This window comes from Gadus chalcogrammus, chromosome 2 (assembly GCF_026213295.1).
Source record: "Gadus chalcogrammus isolate NIFS_2021 chromosome 2, NIFS_Gcha_1.0, whole genome shotgun sequence".
In the NCBI taxonomy this organism is placed as follows: Eukaryota; Metazoa; Chordata; class Actinopteri; order Gadiformes; family Gadidae; genus Gadus; species Gadus chalcogrammus.
The window spans coordinates 7,048,349-7,067,195 of NC_079413.1; the positions used below are offsets into that span (position 1 = coordinate 7,048,349).

The 18,847-nt window shown below is 47.2% G+C and overlaps 1 protein-coding gene across 4 annotated transcripts in view; it reads left to right on the forward strand.

Annotated features, from left to right (window-relative positions):
* Positions 1-18,847, forward strand: part of rhbdf1a (rhomboid 5 homolog 1a (Drosophila)) — a 35,565-nt gene that overhangs the window by 13,018 nt on the left and 3,700 nt on the right. For 3 of the 4 annotated variants that reach the window (XM_056578116.1, XM_056578134.1, XM_056578124.1), the window contains exons 2-16: positions 8,587-8,731; positions 9,284-9,423; positions 10,238-10,345; positions 12,728-12,941; positions 13,680-13,886; positions 14,506-14,628; positions 14,977-15,143; positions 15,821-16,072; positions 16,907-17,018; positions 17,267-17,341; positions 17,456-17,617; positions 17,721-17,821; positions 18,078-18,141; positions 18,347-18,441; positions 18,590-18,665. In XM_056578116.1, the coding sequence (XP_056434091.1) occupies positions 8,615-8,731; positions 9,284-9,423; positions 10,238-10,345; positions 12,728-12,941; positions 13,680-13,886; positions 14,506-14,628; positions 14,977-15,143; positions 15,821-16,072; positions 16,907-17,018; positions 17,267-17,341; positions 17,456-17,617; positions 17,721-17,821; positions 18,078-18,141; positions 18,347-18,441; positions 18,590-18,665 (2,013 nt within the window). In that variant the 5' untranslated portion in view covers positions 8,587-8,614. The remainder of the gene's footprint in view (positions 1-8,586; positions 8,732-9,283; positions 9,424-10,237; positions 10,346-12,727; positions 12,942-13,679; positions 13,887-14,505; positions 14,629-14,976; positions 15,144-15,820; positions 16,073-16,906; positions 17,019-17,266; positions 17,342-17,455; positions 17,618-17,720; positions 17,822-18,077; positions 18,142-18,346; positions 18,442-18,589; positions 18,666-18,847) is intronic. The other variant, XM_056578144.1, reaches the window with a different exon arrangement.

Genomic DNA, 18,847 nt, shown 5'->3' on the forward strand with positions numbered 1-18,847 from the left:
GTGATTCAGTGTATGAATGCTGCAGGCGTACTGTTTAAACATGACTCCTTGGACGCTTTTCCAGAGGAAGCTCAGAAGCAGAAGGATGGTTCATATTTAATCTGCATTTCTTTTCCTATTTCTTGTCAACACAGGAATGAGGGATTAATCCCCGTGTCTAGTGACTACAACTAGCTTGATCTGTTCCACCTGTGAATTCCTACTACCAAAAAAACGTTCTAAGGCCTTAAGAGAGATGTAGGCCTTGGAAATGTTTTTCTTTATTAGTTTCCGCCTTGCTCACACCAAAGTACATTTTGAATTCATCTCTATAAATACACAGCGTGGCACATTGCACACTGTTAGAACAGACGTGTTTACGCCCATGCACTATTCATATCATGTGGCACGCGCTCCTATCGTTTCGTAAACATTGCACTCGCTGACAGAGAGACAGCGATATTCACAACCAAATTCCACCCTGTAGGAATTGTCCTCTTCGCACTGTTAAACAAATTGATAAAAAAGAAAACACGGACAGTAGAGGCTGACAGGGTTGAGTGTCAACACAAGCAAAGATCCAGGGGGAATATAATTAGTTTTCACCAGCTCCGGGTACTGCGGGTCTGTCAGCCAAGCCCCCATCCTAATCCATCCGCCCAGCCTGCAGCCCCAGACCCACCCCGCTCCTCCTACCCGCCTGCCCGCCTCTGGTGCCCCCGTGCCAGGCAGACGTGACACCTGATCCCCGGGTCAGCTGTGGAGGATATTTCGGTCGTCTCTCTTGCCGTGTGTGTGTGTGTGTGTGTGTGTGTGTGTGTGTGTGTGTGTGTGTGTGTGTGTGTGTGTGTGTGTGTGTGTGTGTGTGTGTGTGTGTGTGTGTGTGTGTGTGTTTTCTTAATGTCATAAGGGCTGCTTTCGCTCGTACAGCCCGTCACATGTCACCGGGTTAGTTTAGACTCGGTGAGTGTGTGTGTGTGTATGTGTGTGTGTGTGTATGTGTGTGAGTCTGTGTCCATTCCTGTGTGTGTGGCTTTTAGAGGTGCTGAGCTGAGTTGATTTCTAGCCCTAAAGCTTGCAGTGGGCTGGGATCATAGACAGCATAAAATAAATATGGGATGTGTGCGTGCGTGCATGTGTGTGTGCGCGTGTGTGCATGTGTGTGTCTGTGTGCGTGCGTACACTTATTGCCTTTACCCTTTGGTTGAATTCTCACCCTTGTCACGCTGAAATTCATGTGAAAGCCTCATGCTCTCTTAGCCACGTGAGAGTTAGCAAAAGCATATACCCAGGTATGACATAAAACCAAGAGGAACCGACTAGTACAGTGTCGCTTCCTGTTTCAGTTTCAACGATACTCAAGTGTACGCCCTGGTTGGGAATCAGCAACCGGTTGTGCTATATAGAGATCATGGGAAACGTTATTTTTTTCAATCGATGCACAGATGGCCATCAGATACTGTTAAGGACGTCACATGGCGTTACACTTGTCACACAGCTAACTGTGTGCTGGAAAGGGCCATGGATTTATGCCCGCTTCTTCTATTTGAGTCGATTGCCAGATCTGTTACTTATTAAATACCGATTCGCACATTCCTGGAGCCATTGGCGTGACGGAGGACGTGGTCTTCTCTCTGGAATGTGGTCATTAAAAGCCATATTTAGCCGTCCTTGCCCTAGCTTTTTAATTGTGAGATTGAGCATGTGGTGATTTATGACTACGGTATGTATGACGCTCTTTTTTGTGAGCGAGAAAAAGAGAGAGAGAGACTTTGAAAGAAAAACTTTTAGAGACTCCCTTGAATACTTCCTTAATGGTGTGAATAAATTCAGGAGTGTGAAATAGAACGAAACTTAACTTGGTATAATTGGAGCGGTTAATGCTGAAAGTCATATATTTTTAGAAGGTTTATGCTAAGGGTTCATGCTTATTGAGGATGATCTACTACCAGAAAGCCCAAGAAAAATGTAGACATTTCAGAAAAAAACGAAAAGAGTCAATTCCAGGATTCCATTAAAATGCCTGCAACTTAAACAGGAAGCTGAGCTGGAGTCATAAAAGAAAGACGGATATTTTAAAACATGCACAGGAAAGAGAGGAGGGCCGAGGAAGAGGAGGAACAAGGGCCGGTGGGGGGCAGGAAGTGCTGTGCTTGAGTGTGCAGTCACCCCCCGCGCCAGACTAATGAGGTCATCCGTTACACGGTGGTTGCGTGGTTCCTCCTCCACCTTTGGTGGTTGCGTGGTTCCTCCTCCTCCACCAGTGTCTCTCGCCATGATGTGTCCGGCCCTGCCTGGTAGTCCACTCGCTAGCCGCCAACCTGTTAGGCTGTCTGTCGGCCCCCAAATGACAAGTCAGCCTCCTCAAAGAGAGGCAGTCAGGGTGAGAGGGCTACTACCAAGGACTGCTGAACGATAAATCAAATTCAAATCGCAATGTAATAGGAAGCGATTTGCAAATCGCAAAGGCTGCGATATAAATTTATTATATATATATTATATATATATATATATTTCATTTTTTTATTATTAGTATTATTCTTTTTTATGATTTTTTACTGTTACTGACTGGAGATCAGTAAGATTCGTATTTATTTATCTTTTACAATGAATGGTTAAATAAAGATGTTATAATATAAATTCATGCATCAATTAATCTCAACAGATAGGCCTGGCCTAAAGGAACGGGTGGTTTATATGTTGACTGCTTCCAACGTTTTGTTGTCCAGAAGAATGAATCATGAATGAATAATACAGAACATTAGGAACTTTAAAAAGAAAAAATCGCATACTAAATCGCAATTCGATTATTTCCCCAAATCAGTTCAATCCTACTACCCAGGCCTCGGATCCCCGCCTTGTTCCTCCCTCCCTCCCTCCCTCCCTTCTGAGAAGAGCAGCAGGGCCAGTAGTCCAACAGGCTGTACCCTGAAGCCAGCCAGATGCCGTGCTTATTGGCTAGCCAGACCACCTTGGTGGTGATGTGGTTTCATCCCGGTTGCGCTGGTGGAATGCGGGAATGGTCCACCGCTGTTTCCCTGAAATGTGCTCGAAGAATGTGGCAACCATCCTTTTTTTTCTTCTCTTTTTTTTTTAACGTTGCCAACATTCACAATCATGCAAAAATATGCTATGACTGTTTTTCATAGTATTTGTCAACGTTGGGCTCCACTGGTAATTTCATTGCATAACCTTGCAACCATTAAATCGTACACAATAATTGCATCTGGAGAGGATTTTTCCATACATCTGCGCAGTGAATGGAATTCAGTTTACTTATGCTGGTATGCCCAGACATTGTGAAGCATCAGCAGCAACACATAAGAACCTCGACTCTAAACAGAACACCTGGAGACACGAAGGGCTTCATCACTTATTCATGATGACTGTGAACTTCAAGGCCGAAGCTCCCGTCTGCTGCAGATGTAGAATACCACGATAGTGAAAATCAGCTGGAACCATTCGCTACTGCTTGTTGTCAACATGGAGACCCAGTGCCTCTCTCTCTCTCTCTCTCTCTCTCTCTCTCTCTCCCTCTCCCTCTCCCTCTCCCTCTCTCTCTCTCTCTCTCTCTCTCTCTCTCTCTCTCTCTCTCTCTCTCTCTCTCTCTCTATATCTCTCTCTCTCTCCGCACGACTGCAAGCCATTTACAAAGCCATTCTATTAAAACCGTGTCTGGAAAATTCATATGAGAGTGTGCCTCGTCTGCCGTTTGAAATGCAATAGAATACAGCGAGAGAGGAAAGAGAGAGAGTCCGACCGATAGTCTGTTTAACCTCAAAGTTAAAACATGGAGGGACATCTCTACACCTAGGGAAATCGTGCATGCAACCGAATAAGAAATCAACAAACTAGACGTCATAACAACGCTGACAAAAAATAGAGTCAACGAGAATGTGGGTCTCAAATCAAGTATAGAGTATAGCCGTGAGAAAATAGTCCTAATACTTGAAATAATTACCCAGCCAACCCAGCTGATAACACAGTAAGTCAAGCAAGGTAATATTATCTGTCTGACCTCACGATGGCAGGTTTGGATTGAATCGTTTAAATCGCTCGACCGGATTTCTGGGCTAAGCCAGTGATGGTCGAATAATTCATCTTGGGACGGAGGACTTGGGCACGTATGAAGAGATAAGATAACATGCTCCAGCAATTGGAGCACTAATCCTCTGGCTTGGTTAATAGCCAATGCAGAATTTAATCAGCTCCCCCCCCCCAGCCCCGAGGATTTCTCCTCTGCTGCCGAAGGACTTATTTAGCCTGTGAAGGCAGCGGTACCTTACAGGAACCAGGAACAGCGCTTCAGCCCAATCTCCGCTCTCTGCTCTGACATAGGTCAAACCACCAATGTGTGGGAGAGATGTACCGACACACCATTGCAGCTCGTGCCTCAGTATTCTCCACATGCAGGCCTGCATAACCTGATATGATCGTATTTAGAGTCATCAAAGCAAATTATATGGTCCTCTTCTGAATATATTCTTAGATTTGTGGCTAATTCTTACAAGCGTAGCGTTGGATTGTATAACATGGCATAGCTGTGGATTCTTTTTACGTTGTCGTCGTTGAGCGGAGGCTTTGATCCAGACAACTGGGAACAGTCAAGCGTATTTAATTGGATTTGTGGATTCATTCAGGTTTTATCGGAACCCCATTGTGTGTAGTCCAGTCAAAGGCATTTACACTGACGTTCCCTCTATTCTATTCTCTCCTAGATAGTTCAGTAATCAGTGCTAAGTATGGGCCACAACAGAGCTTATCGTCTTCATTAAAGCAGCCTTTTCTCAACTCCAGAGTTGCAACATGTCGCAGAAGCGGCCCAAATCGGAAAAAACTGTGTTGAGCGTGAAGAAGTGCCGGATTCTTGCGTGCTATATCGTCCCTCTCCATCGTGAATGCCCCATCTCCGTGCCGGCTCTCCATCCCATCAGCCTCCCTGCTGATTGGCCTAATTGGAGAGCTGATTTAATGACTGGTGCAGTCGCCCGCGGCAAACCACTGCAATTGTTGCAGCATAGCTGGTGTGTGTGTGTCCGTGCGTTCACATGTGTGTCTCTTTGTGTGTGTGGGTGTGTGTGTGTGTGTGTGTGTGTGTGTGTGTGCGTATCTATGTATGTATGTCTGTCTGTGTGTGCGTGTCACTGTGTGTGTGTGTGTGTGCGCGTATCTGCGTGTGTGTCTGTGTGTCTCTTTCCGTGTGGGTTTGCCATTTGAAAATGGTGTGAGGTGTGAAAGCTATGCATTCTGCCTGCAGATTTGTGTAGGTTATTTTTTGCGGAGCTTAGATTGGCTTAAAATACATGTATTGCTGTGCCTCCATCTGTACCTGCACAGTAGTGCATAGAAGTGCACAGTAGTGCACAGTTCAGTGAACATTTATGTGAGCATTTATGGGCTCCACAAAAACTAGGTTAAACTGGAGCTGTGGGATTGTGCTGTAACACGTGTGTGACTATGTATTACAGTCTGTCTCTCTCTCTCACGGTCTCTCTCGGTCTCTCTCTCTCTCTCTCTCGGTCTCTCTCTCTCTCTCTCTCTCTCTCTCTCTCTCTAACATGTGTGTGACTTCACATCTCTGTATCTCTCTCTGTCTCTCTCCCTGCCCCCTTTTTCTGTTTCTCTGTTCTCTGTGGGATTGTGCTGTAACACGTGTGTGACTATGTATTACAGTCTGTCTCTCTCTCTCTCTCTCTCTCTCTCTCTCTCTCTCTCTCTCTCTCTCTCTCTCTCTGTCTCTGTCTCTCTGTCTCTCTCTCTCTCTCTCTTTGTCTCTCTCTCTCTCTCTCTCTCTCTCTCTCTCTCTCTCTCTCTCTCTCTCTCTCTCTCTCTCTCTCTCTCTCTCTGTTACTCTGTTCCTTGCTCTCTGTTTCTGTGTCTGTGTCTGTGTCTGTGTCTGTGTTTACCCATCCAGCCCATTCAACTGACTGAGCTCTCCTCTCCCCCACCAGAAACACACACACATACACACACACCACTCACACACCCCAGTCTTTCCAATATGCCCAGTAGCAGCAGCAGCAGCAGCAGCCCCGTCGTCTTACTGGGTCCACCATCCCTCTGTTGTTAATGCTCTGCGTGGCTAATCTGGCCCAGACATCACTGAACAGACAAAAAGAGCTGTGTCAGTCAAATACATTCCATAGCCAAGCCCCCCCCGCCTGCCCCTGCACCTCTTTTACAAACGCTTAAGCGTGCCATCGGGGCGGTGGGAGGTAAACTGATGTGTTCTGAGCCTTCTGGTTTTATACCACCTCTGTGCTTTTTAAACACTCAGATGCGACTCCATTCGACCTAGTGCGGGGCCGTTTCCAAACACCCTCCCACGCGAGGTGTGTGTGCGCACAGCCACCTCCATCGGCGGTGTCAGGGGCAGCAGTCACTGCATTATACAGTAGCGAGCTGTGTATTATCTGCGTCGTGCCTTTGAACCCATTGTGGGATTGTGGAAATGTCCCTCCCGGCCACACACACACACACACACACACACACAGACTCATATACACACACAAACACACACACACACACACACACACTGACACACACACACATTCAAACATACACACACACAAATAGACACACACACACACACACTCATACACACAAACACACAGCCATAGACATACACACACACATATACATATACACACACGCACATATACACACACACGCACATATACACACACACGCGCTCCCACACCCCCACAGAGTCCTTGACCGCGGTGATTCAATGCAGAGCGGCAGTGCGGTCGACCACTGCCGTCACCACCCTGTTCACGGGCCAAGACTGTATATCCGCCTGCGCTGAGACGCACTGACAGCAATGACTCTTTGCCTTTCCGTACAGAGAAGGATTTATGCCCCCCCCTCCTTGTGTGTGTGTGTGTGGTGTGTGTGTGTGTGTGTGTGTGGGGGGATGTGTGTGTGTGACCGTCGCTGTCATGCGGGTGATGGCCCGGGGACAAAAACAGGACGCATCCTGGGGTGCGTGCAAATGTCAATGTGTAACAGATGTGACCGCTACTAGGGTCCCTGGAAGTTCAAAACGCACCGGAAAGGGGTCCCAGTCAAGATCGCTATTGCTAAGCAGTATAAATATATTTATATATATATATAATACAATACTATATAATACTATACTATATATATATATGTATATATATATATATATATATATATATATATATATATATATATATATATATATATATAATACTATACTGAATACTATACAATCCATATATGATGATACTATACTGTGTATACATATTGCCGTGAATAAAAGACAGTAGCTTTTCTGCATTTTACCCTGTAGCTCTTCATAGCACAAGGACACTCCCTCGCAATATTACACTTTTTATTACAGGGAGAAAAGTGATGCCAAGATACGCGGCGGTGGCAGATTTGCCTATTCTAAGGGAACATAATACCTTGTGTGTGTGTGTGTGTGTGTGTGTGTGTGTGTGTGTGTTTGTTTCTGTGTGTGTGCTCTTTAATGAGTACGTATGAACTGCAGTTAAGAAAATGACAGGAAGCAAGCTCTCTCCACCCAGTGTGGGTGGATGGCTGCAGGCAGTGGAATGAGGGGATGAGGTTTTATGAAGGTTTTGCTCGTTGGTGCCAGCAGTCCTTATCAGCTAATTATTCTGGTAATAATGTTGGCTTGTTGATAGATTTCTGACCTTGTCCATGGAGTCAAAGGGTTATTTAACAGTAAGAAGACATCGATTGTTTTGTTTTTTACGGAAAATAAAATAACTCGATCTTAAATTAACAGGTTTGTTTAATGCCGGAAAACTGACTTTTTATTTGCGTGCCTGTTTACGTTAATATATAGTTAATAGTAGACTGAATTAATAGATTAAAAGATACTGATGCTGTACATTACACAGCATAAAGGTGCTCATCAGTGTCCTCTTGTGGCGAATGCCTGAAGCTTTTCAGAAGTTGTTTAGTATCGCTTCACTCTGTATCATCTTATGCATGAGTAGGCGTGCAAAGGCGTGCAAAAAAAAGTAAATATCATCGCTGAAAATTAGAATTAAAGTCTCATGAGTATACTGTTGCCGTTTTTGTATACGTGCATGTAGTTGTGTGCGAATGTATGCTTGATGTAAATCTGGCTGGACATGGGCTTCGGGTGTGATGTGTGTTGACCCTGTTTTGGTAATTTCTTCATAGCGTCAGGACAGATGAGACTTCTAAATGCAAATAATGAGAGTGAGGCGAAAATGCAGTTTCAAAGAGCTATATCGACAAAAGCTCCCCCTGCCTTTAAGAAAATACGCTTTGGTCTAGTCTAATCATCAACAGAAAATTGACGGATTGAGAGGGGAGAAAAATGAATTTTGCCGTGACATTTCTTGCGTGAGAGTGTGAGGTTGATACATAAAGCGCCAGATGCGTTAGAGTTAGCACGCCCTACCTAAGGACAGAGTTGCCTGTGTTGTCATCAAGCAGAGAACACATAAGGGGATCTCTGCTCCCTTGTGACCGGTTCACCCCCGGACACAAAAGTTAACGCTAGATAACCCTAGGTAACAGGTAGGATGTAAACAAGCAATCGTATCTCAACCTCTTTCTGTTCTCCTGCTTTGTTCTGCTCAGCTGGCAGGCGTGGCGTGGGGGGGACAGCATGGCTGAACCGAGGCGAGAGAGCACCAGCAGCCTGCAGAGGAAGAAGCCTCCATGGCTGAAGCTGGACATCCCCATGGCCCAGGTGTCCTTGGACGAGCCCCACCCCCTCGTTCAGGTGGGTCCCATGCCGCCCCTGCACGTCACAGGCTTTTTCCTGGTCTGCTTGAGTAGTGTGCTGAGTACACCTGTGTGTGTGTGTGTGTGTGTGTGTGTGTGTGTGTGTGTGTGTGTGTGTGTGTGTGTGTGTGTGTGTGTGTGTGTGTGTGTGTGTGTGTGTGTGTTTGTGTGTGTTTCAGTACTTGTCTGTGTGTGAATGTTTACTGGTTTATCATATTATCTTTTGACACTTCCTCTCTGTGTGTGTGTGTTTGTTCTTTGAGGGTGTGTGTGTGTGCATGTGTGTGTGAGTGTATGTGTTTTCTGCGTGTGTTTATTTGTGTACGTGTATGAATGTGTGTGCATGTTTTTGAATGTATATGTGTGTGTGTGTGTATGAATGTGTGTGTGTGTGTATATGTGTGAATGTGTGTGTGTGTGTGTTTGTTTTTGCCTGTGCATAAATGAGCGTATGTATTTGTGTGTGTGCGTCTGTGGATGTGCTTGAGTGTTTACATGTGTTTTTGCCTGTGCGTGTACCTTTGTTGAATTTGTGTGGGTTGTTTTGTAGCCGGTGAAGCGTCAGGGCTTCCTGCGCAGCATCAGCATGCCGGTGGAGACCACCCACCTCCAGTCCCCGCCCCGGGACTTCTTCGACACCCGGAGGCCCGCCTTCCAGCGCCAGTCCTCCATCACGCAGACCATCAAGAGGTAGAGACACGGCGGACACAAACAGTCATCCCTTTCTGTGAACCGCGACATTTCAGGCGTGTGGCATGGAAGTCCTCATCATTGACGGTCCCACTCCCAATATTTGTGTTCTTCTGAATAATTATGATTAATAATAATAATATTAATAATAATTGTATGTGTTGGACCGCGTGCAGCTGCCAGCAATATTTCATCTGTCCCTCCATTGTGAGATAGTAATCATATTATTATATTAATATTGCGTATCAGCATTGTGGATGTGGATGTCAATCAGAGGCCGTATCAAATAAACAGAGGCTTTTTTTTAATCATTCCCCGATTATCATGGCCCATCGTTCATCAACGTAACACGACGCCCAGACCGCCGCACGAACCCGGTTCTCCCCACCTGCCACGTGCCGCTGTGGTTTCATCTAACAGCATCTTCCAAAATGTCACGTTTTCCTCTAACCTAGACTTTCCTGCCATCCCGATTCCTCTCACAAAACTCCTTCTCCTCCGGTGGCCTGATTAACACAATCGTTTGTCGTCCTCTGCTTGCCGACGAGTCTTGTTTCTAAACCTCGTTGCTAACGCCTTTTTAACGCCACGTTTCCCCACCAGACCTCTGTTCTCTGCATGCCGAGTGCGGCAGCACCGCCACTCTCCTCTCTTACTGTCTTCCCCCCTGTGTCTCTTGTCCCTCCTCTCTTGTCTCTTGTCTCTTCCTGTTTCCTCTTTCACTTTCTCTTTCCTCCCTTTTTTGCCCTCTCTCCGTCCTTCTCCGTGCTTCCACTCCCCCCTTTCCCCCCCCCCCCCCCCCACCTCTTCACAGCAGCAGGCGGGTGCACTTTGAGAGGATTAACACGGTGCCCATTAAAGGCCAGAGGGCCGCCCGCCACGCCTCCAGAAAGTACCACTCTCTCTCCAGAACCCTGCTCAGGTACTGCAGGAAGCGTCCCGGACCCTCAGGTCTGGCGATAGGGTCCCTTAGTGTGTCGGTGAGGACAGTACACTGGCCGACACTGGCTGTGCTTTGCTGATGATGATGATGATGATGATGATGCTGTGTTTTCGTATGTGTAGGAGACGTTTCCTTTTTTATTTTCTATGGGTCACTTTGATAGCACAAGGGGGTCACTGTCACGAACAGGTTGGAGTGAAAGGGAAGACATTGTTTTTTTAATCCCGCTCACGAGCGCACATGAACAGATAGCCTCAGTTTATTTGGATGGGTTTGCTTTCGGTTTAGATTTTGGACGTAGCAAGTGTAAAATCTTGAGTGAAATAATCATGGAAGCCACCCAATCCTCGAGTCACTAAAATGTCGAAAACGGGATAGTCACTGCAGGTTGTGAGTGATATAGATAGATATGTAGGGGAGAAATAGAAAACAGGATGGCAAGCTTGTGTGTATGTATCTAGTTGCGATTAAGCATTGTATCAAGAATCAAAACAGGAACCCAAACCCTAGCGCTGCTGTTTCTGTTTCGCTTCCGTGTTTTGGAATTCCCCTCTCAGCATTCTTCGGATTCAGTCATAACCCCCAGACCGGAACCGGAGCCCAGGATCACACGATCTCCTGCGCATCTGTCAAACAGAAAAAGGGTATAGCGCCCAGAGATAGAAGACTGAGAGCCAGGGGATTAGGCCTGGGGTTTGGACTCTGGCCGGTCCTGGCCCTGGCTGGCTGGTCAGATCAGACAGGGGATGCGAGTTCTTGTAGTGGGCCAAAGATTGGATGACTCTGGCCTCTAGCCCGGGCATCCAGGTGTTGGCCTATATAAACAGAAAGGGCACGGGCACCAACCCAAAGCAAAGCGGAGGGGGAATTCACAGCTGCAGAAATGTCTGCTATTTGACTGCGTCACACAGCAGTTATTTGGCGAGGGAGCCGAATGGCACAGGACCAGCAAAGACTAAAAAAAACATTAAAACATCATTTTCAAAATTGTTTCGATAAACGTTGAACTTGGTTAAGTCAAGCGAGAAGGGGACACCTATCTGTGACTCGATTTCTACATCAAATCCGAAGCAAAGTATTCGTTCACATTCGCGTGTTACTAGTTAGGGCTTGGGATTTTAAGGCGGGTAGGGTGTTGTTGACCCTGCTAATTAGCTTGTTTTGGAGTGCAGCGCTGTAAAATGTTTGCTCTTCCCCGGGCTCCGGGATGTTTTGGGTGTTACGGGAGTCTAGTGTGTTGCTTAGGAGGATTTACAGCATTACCAACATGAGGTTGTCATTTGGTAGAACAGGGTGTTCCCAGCCCCGCGAATGTGAGCTAGAGATGAACAGTATTCAAAATGATAGTCCCAGGTTTTGCTTTCTCTATCTGAATGCTTCTTATGGGTGGTCAGCTAGAAGAGGAAATGAAAAGGAATGATATTTCCCTCAAGCGGGTGGTTTCAGAATCCTCGTAGGTCTGCTGTTGCGTGATTGGCCCTCAGCTACACTATATAAATCAAATGTATTTACATGAGTGCATGCATGCCTGTGTGTGTGTGTGTGTGTGTGTGTGTGTGTGTCTGTGTGTGTGTGTGTGTGTGTGTGTGTGTGTGTGTGTGTGTGTGTGTGTGTGTGTGTGTGTGTGTGTGTGTGTGTGTGTGTGTGTGTGTGTGTGTGCATGGTGTATCAGCCAACATTTGTGCGTTTCAAGTGTTGCGTGAACACACAAACATGCCCAGGCTTATTCCTTCCGTCTCTGCCCTTTGGCATCTGGGAAACTCTTTTTTTCGCCCCTCTCTCTTTCCTTGGGAAATATAACCTTATCTCTCTCTTGCACTGCATGTTGTATCCCACACGACTCTCCTTTAACACACATAGTTACCTTTAGCGTATAGTCTAACAAACGGATCGGGGAAAGGGAAGATGAGCAAGGCGTGAGTGTGTGTGTGTGTGTGTGTGTGTGTGTGTGTGTGTGTGTGTGTGTGTGTGTGTGTGAGTGTGATTGTGTGAGTGTGAGTGTGTGAGTGAGTGTGTGAGTGAGTGAGTGTGTGTGTGTGTGTGTGTGTGTGTGAGTGTGATTGTGAGTGTGTGATTGTGTGAGTGTGTGAGTGAGTGTGTGAGTGTGTGAGTGAGTGAGTGAGTGAGTGAGTGAGTGAGTGAGTGCTCGCATCTGTGTGTAAAAGTTTGTGTTTGTACGCAGTACGCATATATGTGTGAGTGAGTGTGTGTGTGGGTGTGTACGGGCGCGCTCGTGTGTGTGTACGCACATGTGACTGAGTGTGTGTGTGCGCGTGCTTATGCCCGTGCGTACGCGGTCTCCCACCTGGGACTGAGGGGCCTCCCTGTGTGTGTGTGTGTGTGTGTGTGGCGTGGCATCAGGGGCACGGCGGACTGGTTCGGCGTGAGTAAAGACGGCGACGCCACGCAGAAGTGGCAGAGGAAGAGCCTGCGCCACTGCAGCATGCGCTACGGCCGGCTGAAGCCCCAGGTCCTCCGGGAGATGGACCTGCCCAGCCAGGACAACATCTCCCTGACCAGCACCGAGACGCCACCGCCCCTCTACGTCCCCACCTCGCAGCACGGCATGCAGAAGGTAGGCCCGCCCTCTGAGGGAGGGAGGGAGAGAGGGGGAGGGAGGGAGAGAGAGGGAGGGAGGGATGGAGGGAGGGAGGGAGGGAGGGAGAGGGGGAGAGAGAGAGAGAGAGAGAGAGAGGGAGAGGGGGAGGGGGAGGGAGGGAGGGAGGGAGAGGGAGAGAGATCGTTGTGATTGATCAGTGAATTCTCTGAGAGAGAGAGAGAGAGAGAGAGAGAGAGAGAGAGAGAGAGAGAGAGAGAGAGAGAGATATATATATAATTAAGCAATCATTTGTGATATGTGTGGTTTCAAAGCAAGCCCCACTATTGCGTTTAATTTTCTTTTTTTGTTGTGTTTTAATTCTTCCACCTCAATTGACCCTCTGTGAATAGGCCCTTCGCTAGTGTTGACTAAATGTTTATCATGTTGACAGATCTCTACAGTAAGTGATCAAGAATTGTGTCAAGAATAATGGTCAGACCTTAATAACCACTAAATAACATTAAATAATGTAGAGCCCCTTTTAGTGGGCTACTCCTGTTACCTGTATTGCACTCGTGTAATTTTGTTTTGTTTGTTTGCTTGTTTGTGTTGTTTTTTAATCTGTTTTTATCATATATTTCCATTGTATTGGCACATGTATTGAACTCATGTCGGGTGTCCTTGTTAAGTACTTGGTAGCCCGGGTTCTGAAGGGCGCTATCTGAATACACCTTGACGCACTAACTCACTGAGCGTGTCTTTGCACCGCTGCAGATCGTGGACCCCTTGGCGCGAGGCAGGGCCTTCCGCATGGTGGAGGAGGTGGACGGCTACAGCGTGCCCCAGACCCCCATCACCCCCGGCGCCGCCTCCCTCTGCTCCTTCACCAGCTCGCGCTCGGGACTCAACCGCCTGCCCCGCCGCCGCAAGAGAGAGTCGGTGGCCAAGATGAGCTTCAGGGCCGCCGCCGCGCTGGTCAAGGTGTGTGTGTGTGTGTGTGTGTGTGTGTACATGCGTGGGAGTGTATGGAAGTGTGTTTGTTTGTGTGTGAGTGTGTGTGTGTGTGTGTGTGTGTGTGTGTGTGTGTGTGTGTGTGTGTGTGTGTGTGTGTGTGTGTGTGTGTGTGTGTTGATGTGTGTGTGTGTGTGTGTGTGTGTAAGTGTACATGCGTGGGAGTGTATGGAAGTGGGTTTGTTTGTGTTTGTGTGTGTGTGTGTGTGTGTGTGTGTGTGTATCTGTGTATGCCTGTGTAAGTGGATGTGAACATCGGTGTATGGGAATGTGTTTGTGTGCGTGCATGCATGGATGCGTGTGTTGATGCGTGTGTGTATGTGTGTTTTGTAAAACAGTGATCCAAAAATTCAGATTCATATATTGTTGAATATCCTTAATCTGCTTTCCTATTTATATTTGTTTTGAGGATTACAAATATTCATATCCACAATAGACATACACTGACTGACACAGAGTTGTGTTGTTACTAAAGCCATTAGAACCTCAACATATAAATTGCTCCAATTTCAACCATTGAACTCAACAGGATGTACGTTACCAGATCGTCAGACTTGAGTGATTGTGTGAACGTGTCTTCCTCTGTCAGGGGCGCTCGTTGCGGGACAACACCCTGCGGCGGGCCCAGAGGCGGAGCTTCACCCCGGCCAGCTTCATGGACGAGGACATCCTGGACTTTGCTGACGAGCTGGACACCTCCTTCTTCGCCAGGGTAACCTAGCCTCAAATAGCTCAACCTCATTGGCCGAACTGAGCTGTCTATCATCAAGTCCAACTGACTATATTATAAGGAAGGGGACGTGTTCCTCTTCACTAGGCGAACCCAACCCTAGAATATCTCATCCTCATTGGCCGAACTGTGCTGTCTATCATCAACGATCAACTGATTATATTATAAGGAAGGAGATATTTTCCTTCTTCACTAGGCAAAGTCAACCCTAGGATATGTCATCCTCATTGGCCGAACTGAGCTGTCAATCATCAAGTCCAACAGATTATATTATAAGGATGGAGACGGAAATCGAGCGAGCGCTCAATCATAATGTCCCTCTGCGTTCAGGACGTCCTGATGCACGGGGAGGAGATGTCCACGTACGCGGACGAGGTGTTTGAGTCGCCGTCGGAGGCGGCCATGAAGGAGGAGGAGTCTAACGACAAGTTGGACGAGACGGAGATGACGGGCAGTGCGCTGGACAAGAGTGAGCTGGAGAGGAGTCACCTCATGTTGTGAGTCCACACGCGTGCACACGCACATGAACACACACACGGACACATGCACACAGGCAGAGGAGATGAAGTCAGAGCACGTGATTGATTGAAATGGATGACTCAATGACGAATTCCATTTTGGGTTCAGTACCCGCGACCCTTTCTGATATACTATGTACAATCTGGTCCTTCAGAATACCTTTGTGGGTCCTGTTTTATACTAGCGTCATTCATCATTCTTATCTGGCAAACTATTTTTTGTCTCAGTTTCACAATGATACAGTCAACAGGGACTTTGTTTTAAAGTTAGTTTCAATCTCTCCCTCTCTATCTCTCTCTCTCTCTCTCCCCAAACCCTCTCTCTCTCTCTCTCTCTCTCTCTCTCTCTCTCTCTCTCTCTCTCTCTCCCCCCAACCCCTATCTCTCTCTCTCCCCCCCAACCCCTTTCTCTCTCTCTCTCTCTCTCTCTCTCTCTCTCTCTCTCTCTCTCTCTCTCTCCCTCCCCAACCACTTTCTCTCTCTCTCTCTCTCTCTCTCTCTCTCTCTCTCTCTCTCTCTCTCTCTCTCTCTCTCTCTCTCTCTCTCTCTCTCTTTCCCCCAATCTCTCTTTTACCCCCTGCTCTCCCTCTCTATCTCCATCTCTCTCCCTTCCCGCTCCCCCCCCCGCCCTCCCCCTCTCTCTCCCCCTCCTCCAGGCCTCTGGAGCGGGGCTGGCGTAAGGCCAAGGAGGGCATGCCGGGGCCCCCCAAGGTGCCTCTGCGGCAGGAGGTGGTGAGCGTGAACGGGCAGCGGCGGGGCCAGCGCATCGTGGTGCCCGTGCAGAAGCTGTTCAAGCGGGAGAAGAGGCCCTACGGCCTGGGCATGGTGGGCAAGCTCACCAACCGCACCTACCGCAAGCGCATCGACAGCTACGTCAAGAGGCAGATAGAGGACATGGACGACCATAGGTCTCGCTTTTGTTTTTATCCCTTCTCGCTTTTTTCTGGTGGGTTCCTGTTGTGGGTTTGGGTTTAGTGCTAGAGGGAAGGGGAGTGAGAGGTAAGGTTTAGCAGGGTTTCCCGCAGAAAACTTGTTGGTCAAAGCGGTGTGGTTTGCCGTCAGACCGGGTTGACTATTTTATACTTTTGTATAATATTTAAAATTAAATAAAAAAAAAGTTTTTTTGACATCGTGGTTAAGGCGACAGGCGTGTGTTGCTTGGTCTAAGCTGTAAAGTGCTGTGGGAAACCCTGGGTTAGTATCCAGGTTGGTGTAAATCAGTGGTTCTCAAACTTTTCCTACTGTGTACCCCCCTCTAAGATATTTCTTCAGCAGAGTACCCCCTTCACCGGCACAAAAATCATTTTGGGAGAAATAAATAATATAATAAAAAATATAAAAAACATAAATAATGTTTGTGCGTTCTATTTGGCAGTGTAAACATGAACATCAAAAGGGTGCAAATACGCACAATTTAGTGAGCAATATTGGCCTGTCTTATCTATTTTCTTTACCCCCTGCAGTACTCCAACGTACCCCTAGGGGTACGCGTACCCCTGTTTGAGAACCACTGGTGTAGGTAATAAAGATGGGGTTAGTATTAGGGTTAGGGGAATGATAAGGGTTAGGGTTAGTAATAGTGTGAGTATTAGTTGGAGGGTTGGTGTTAGTAATTGGGTTAGGTTAGTGTTGTGGTTCCATTATAAAGTAGGCCCCATGAAGTCACTGGGGTTTTCTAGTGAACCGTGGCCCTTGACCTCTGTTCTGCGTGTTCATTAACGTGGACGCTCTGTGCCCTGCAGGCCTTTCTTCACATACTGGATAACCTTTGTCCACTTGCTGGTCACTATATTGGCTGTATGCATTTACGGTATCGCACCGGTGGGCTTCTCCCAGGACGAGAAGGTTGATTCTGTGAGTACTTCTCGCTCAGACACCTTTTTTTTACTTTCAAATATTTTATGTAAAAAATATAGATTACTTTTCCTTCACATTTTTGTTTATTAATTATTTTCTATACTTAATAACTTAACTATTTTAATGAGATAACAAAAATATTTATTTCATTCCAAAAAATGTTGATTAGATAAATAGATTCCCATATTATTTATTGATGTATTTATTTCCGTATTTATTTATTATTTTTCTCTGTCCATTCACAGGTTTTAAGAAACAAGGGCGTGTATGAAAATGTCAAGTTTGTACAGCAGGAGAACTTCTGGATCGGGCCGAGCTCAGTGAGTAGACCCCAGGCTCTTCCTCTCTGATCGGCCGTTCCGTAGACATCCAAGATGTTTTCCGAACCTTCGCGCGTGTGATTCATTTTCCCTTACGTCCGTCCAAACCACCAGGAGGCCCTGATCCACCTGGGGGCCAAATTCTCTCCGTGCATGCGGCAGGACAAGCAGGTGCACGACCTGATCAGGGACAAGAGAGCCATCGAGCGCAACTCCGCCTGCTGCGTGCGCAACGACCGCTCGGGCTGCGTCCAGACCTCGGAGGAGGCTTGCTCGGTCGGTATATCCCCCCCCACCCACCACCCACCACCACCCCTTCCAATTTACACTAGCGGTGGAAAGGTTTCATTGACCGTTTCTCCCGTGTCTCGTCCACTAGAGTACTCTAGCGGTGTGGGTGAAGTGGCCGCAGCATCCGAGCACGCCGCAGCTCAACGGGAAAGCCCGGCAGCATGGCTCCGTGTGCCATCAGGACCCGAGGTAGGTCCCCAGGGGTAGTGGGTCTTGGTAGATGGTGTTGGCGTTAGCACACTGTCCTCCACGTTCTGCTTCCTGCATTGCACTTCGGTCTGGAGCTGCCAGATCCAAGATAATAAAAAACGTAACAAAAAATTATGAATTTTAGGCTGTTTCTTTGCCCAATTTAATATTTCAAGTAACCTCAGGAAGTTGTATCATTCATCACAAGGGGGAACTTTATTTTGAAAGAGTAAAATGGTTGTTCCTGTTATTCCAGGATATGTCATGAGCCGGCCTCAGTCCCGCCTCACGAATGGCCCGATGACATCACCAAGTGGCCGGTGAGTTCAGGGCTTCCTTTGGCTTGTTTATTTTACAAACCGGTCGACGCTTAGGTCATTCAACGCAAGTGTGTGTGTGTGTGTGTGTGTGTGTGTGTGTGTGTGTGTGTGTGTGTGTGTGTGTGTGTGTGTGTGTGTGTGTGTTTGAGTCACTGGCTTGGCTTGCATGCCTAACTGTACTGCACTGTGTTCTGCTGCTCCCCAGATCTGCACCAGGTACAACACGGGGAATCACACCAACCTGCCTCACATAGACTGCACCATCACAGGCCGGCCCTGCTGCATTGGAACCAAAGGCCGGTGAGCAGGATCCGCGCGGCGGGGGGCATACACAGCTATAGTTATATACGTAGTGTATAGGCTGAGAGGGGATCCCGGGTCACTAAGTTCCTATGAGCCGTCTTTGCCAGTTCACAGTGTTTACTACAATTCTCTCTCTCTTCCTCAGGTGTGAGATCACGTCGCGGGAATATTGTGACTTCATGATGGGATACTTTCACGAGGAAGCAACTCTCTGTTCTCAAGTAAATGTTTTATATGTTAATTAACATTAATATGATATCTGTATGGCCTCAATGGGTCAGGGTTACCTAGGGATTGATTCAATTGATTCCATATACGTACATATTTTCAGTACTATACTCTTTTTCCTTATTACTCAATTCCTTTCTAATCGGTGACATCTCCATCGGCAACAGGGTTTTGT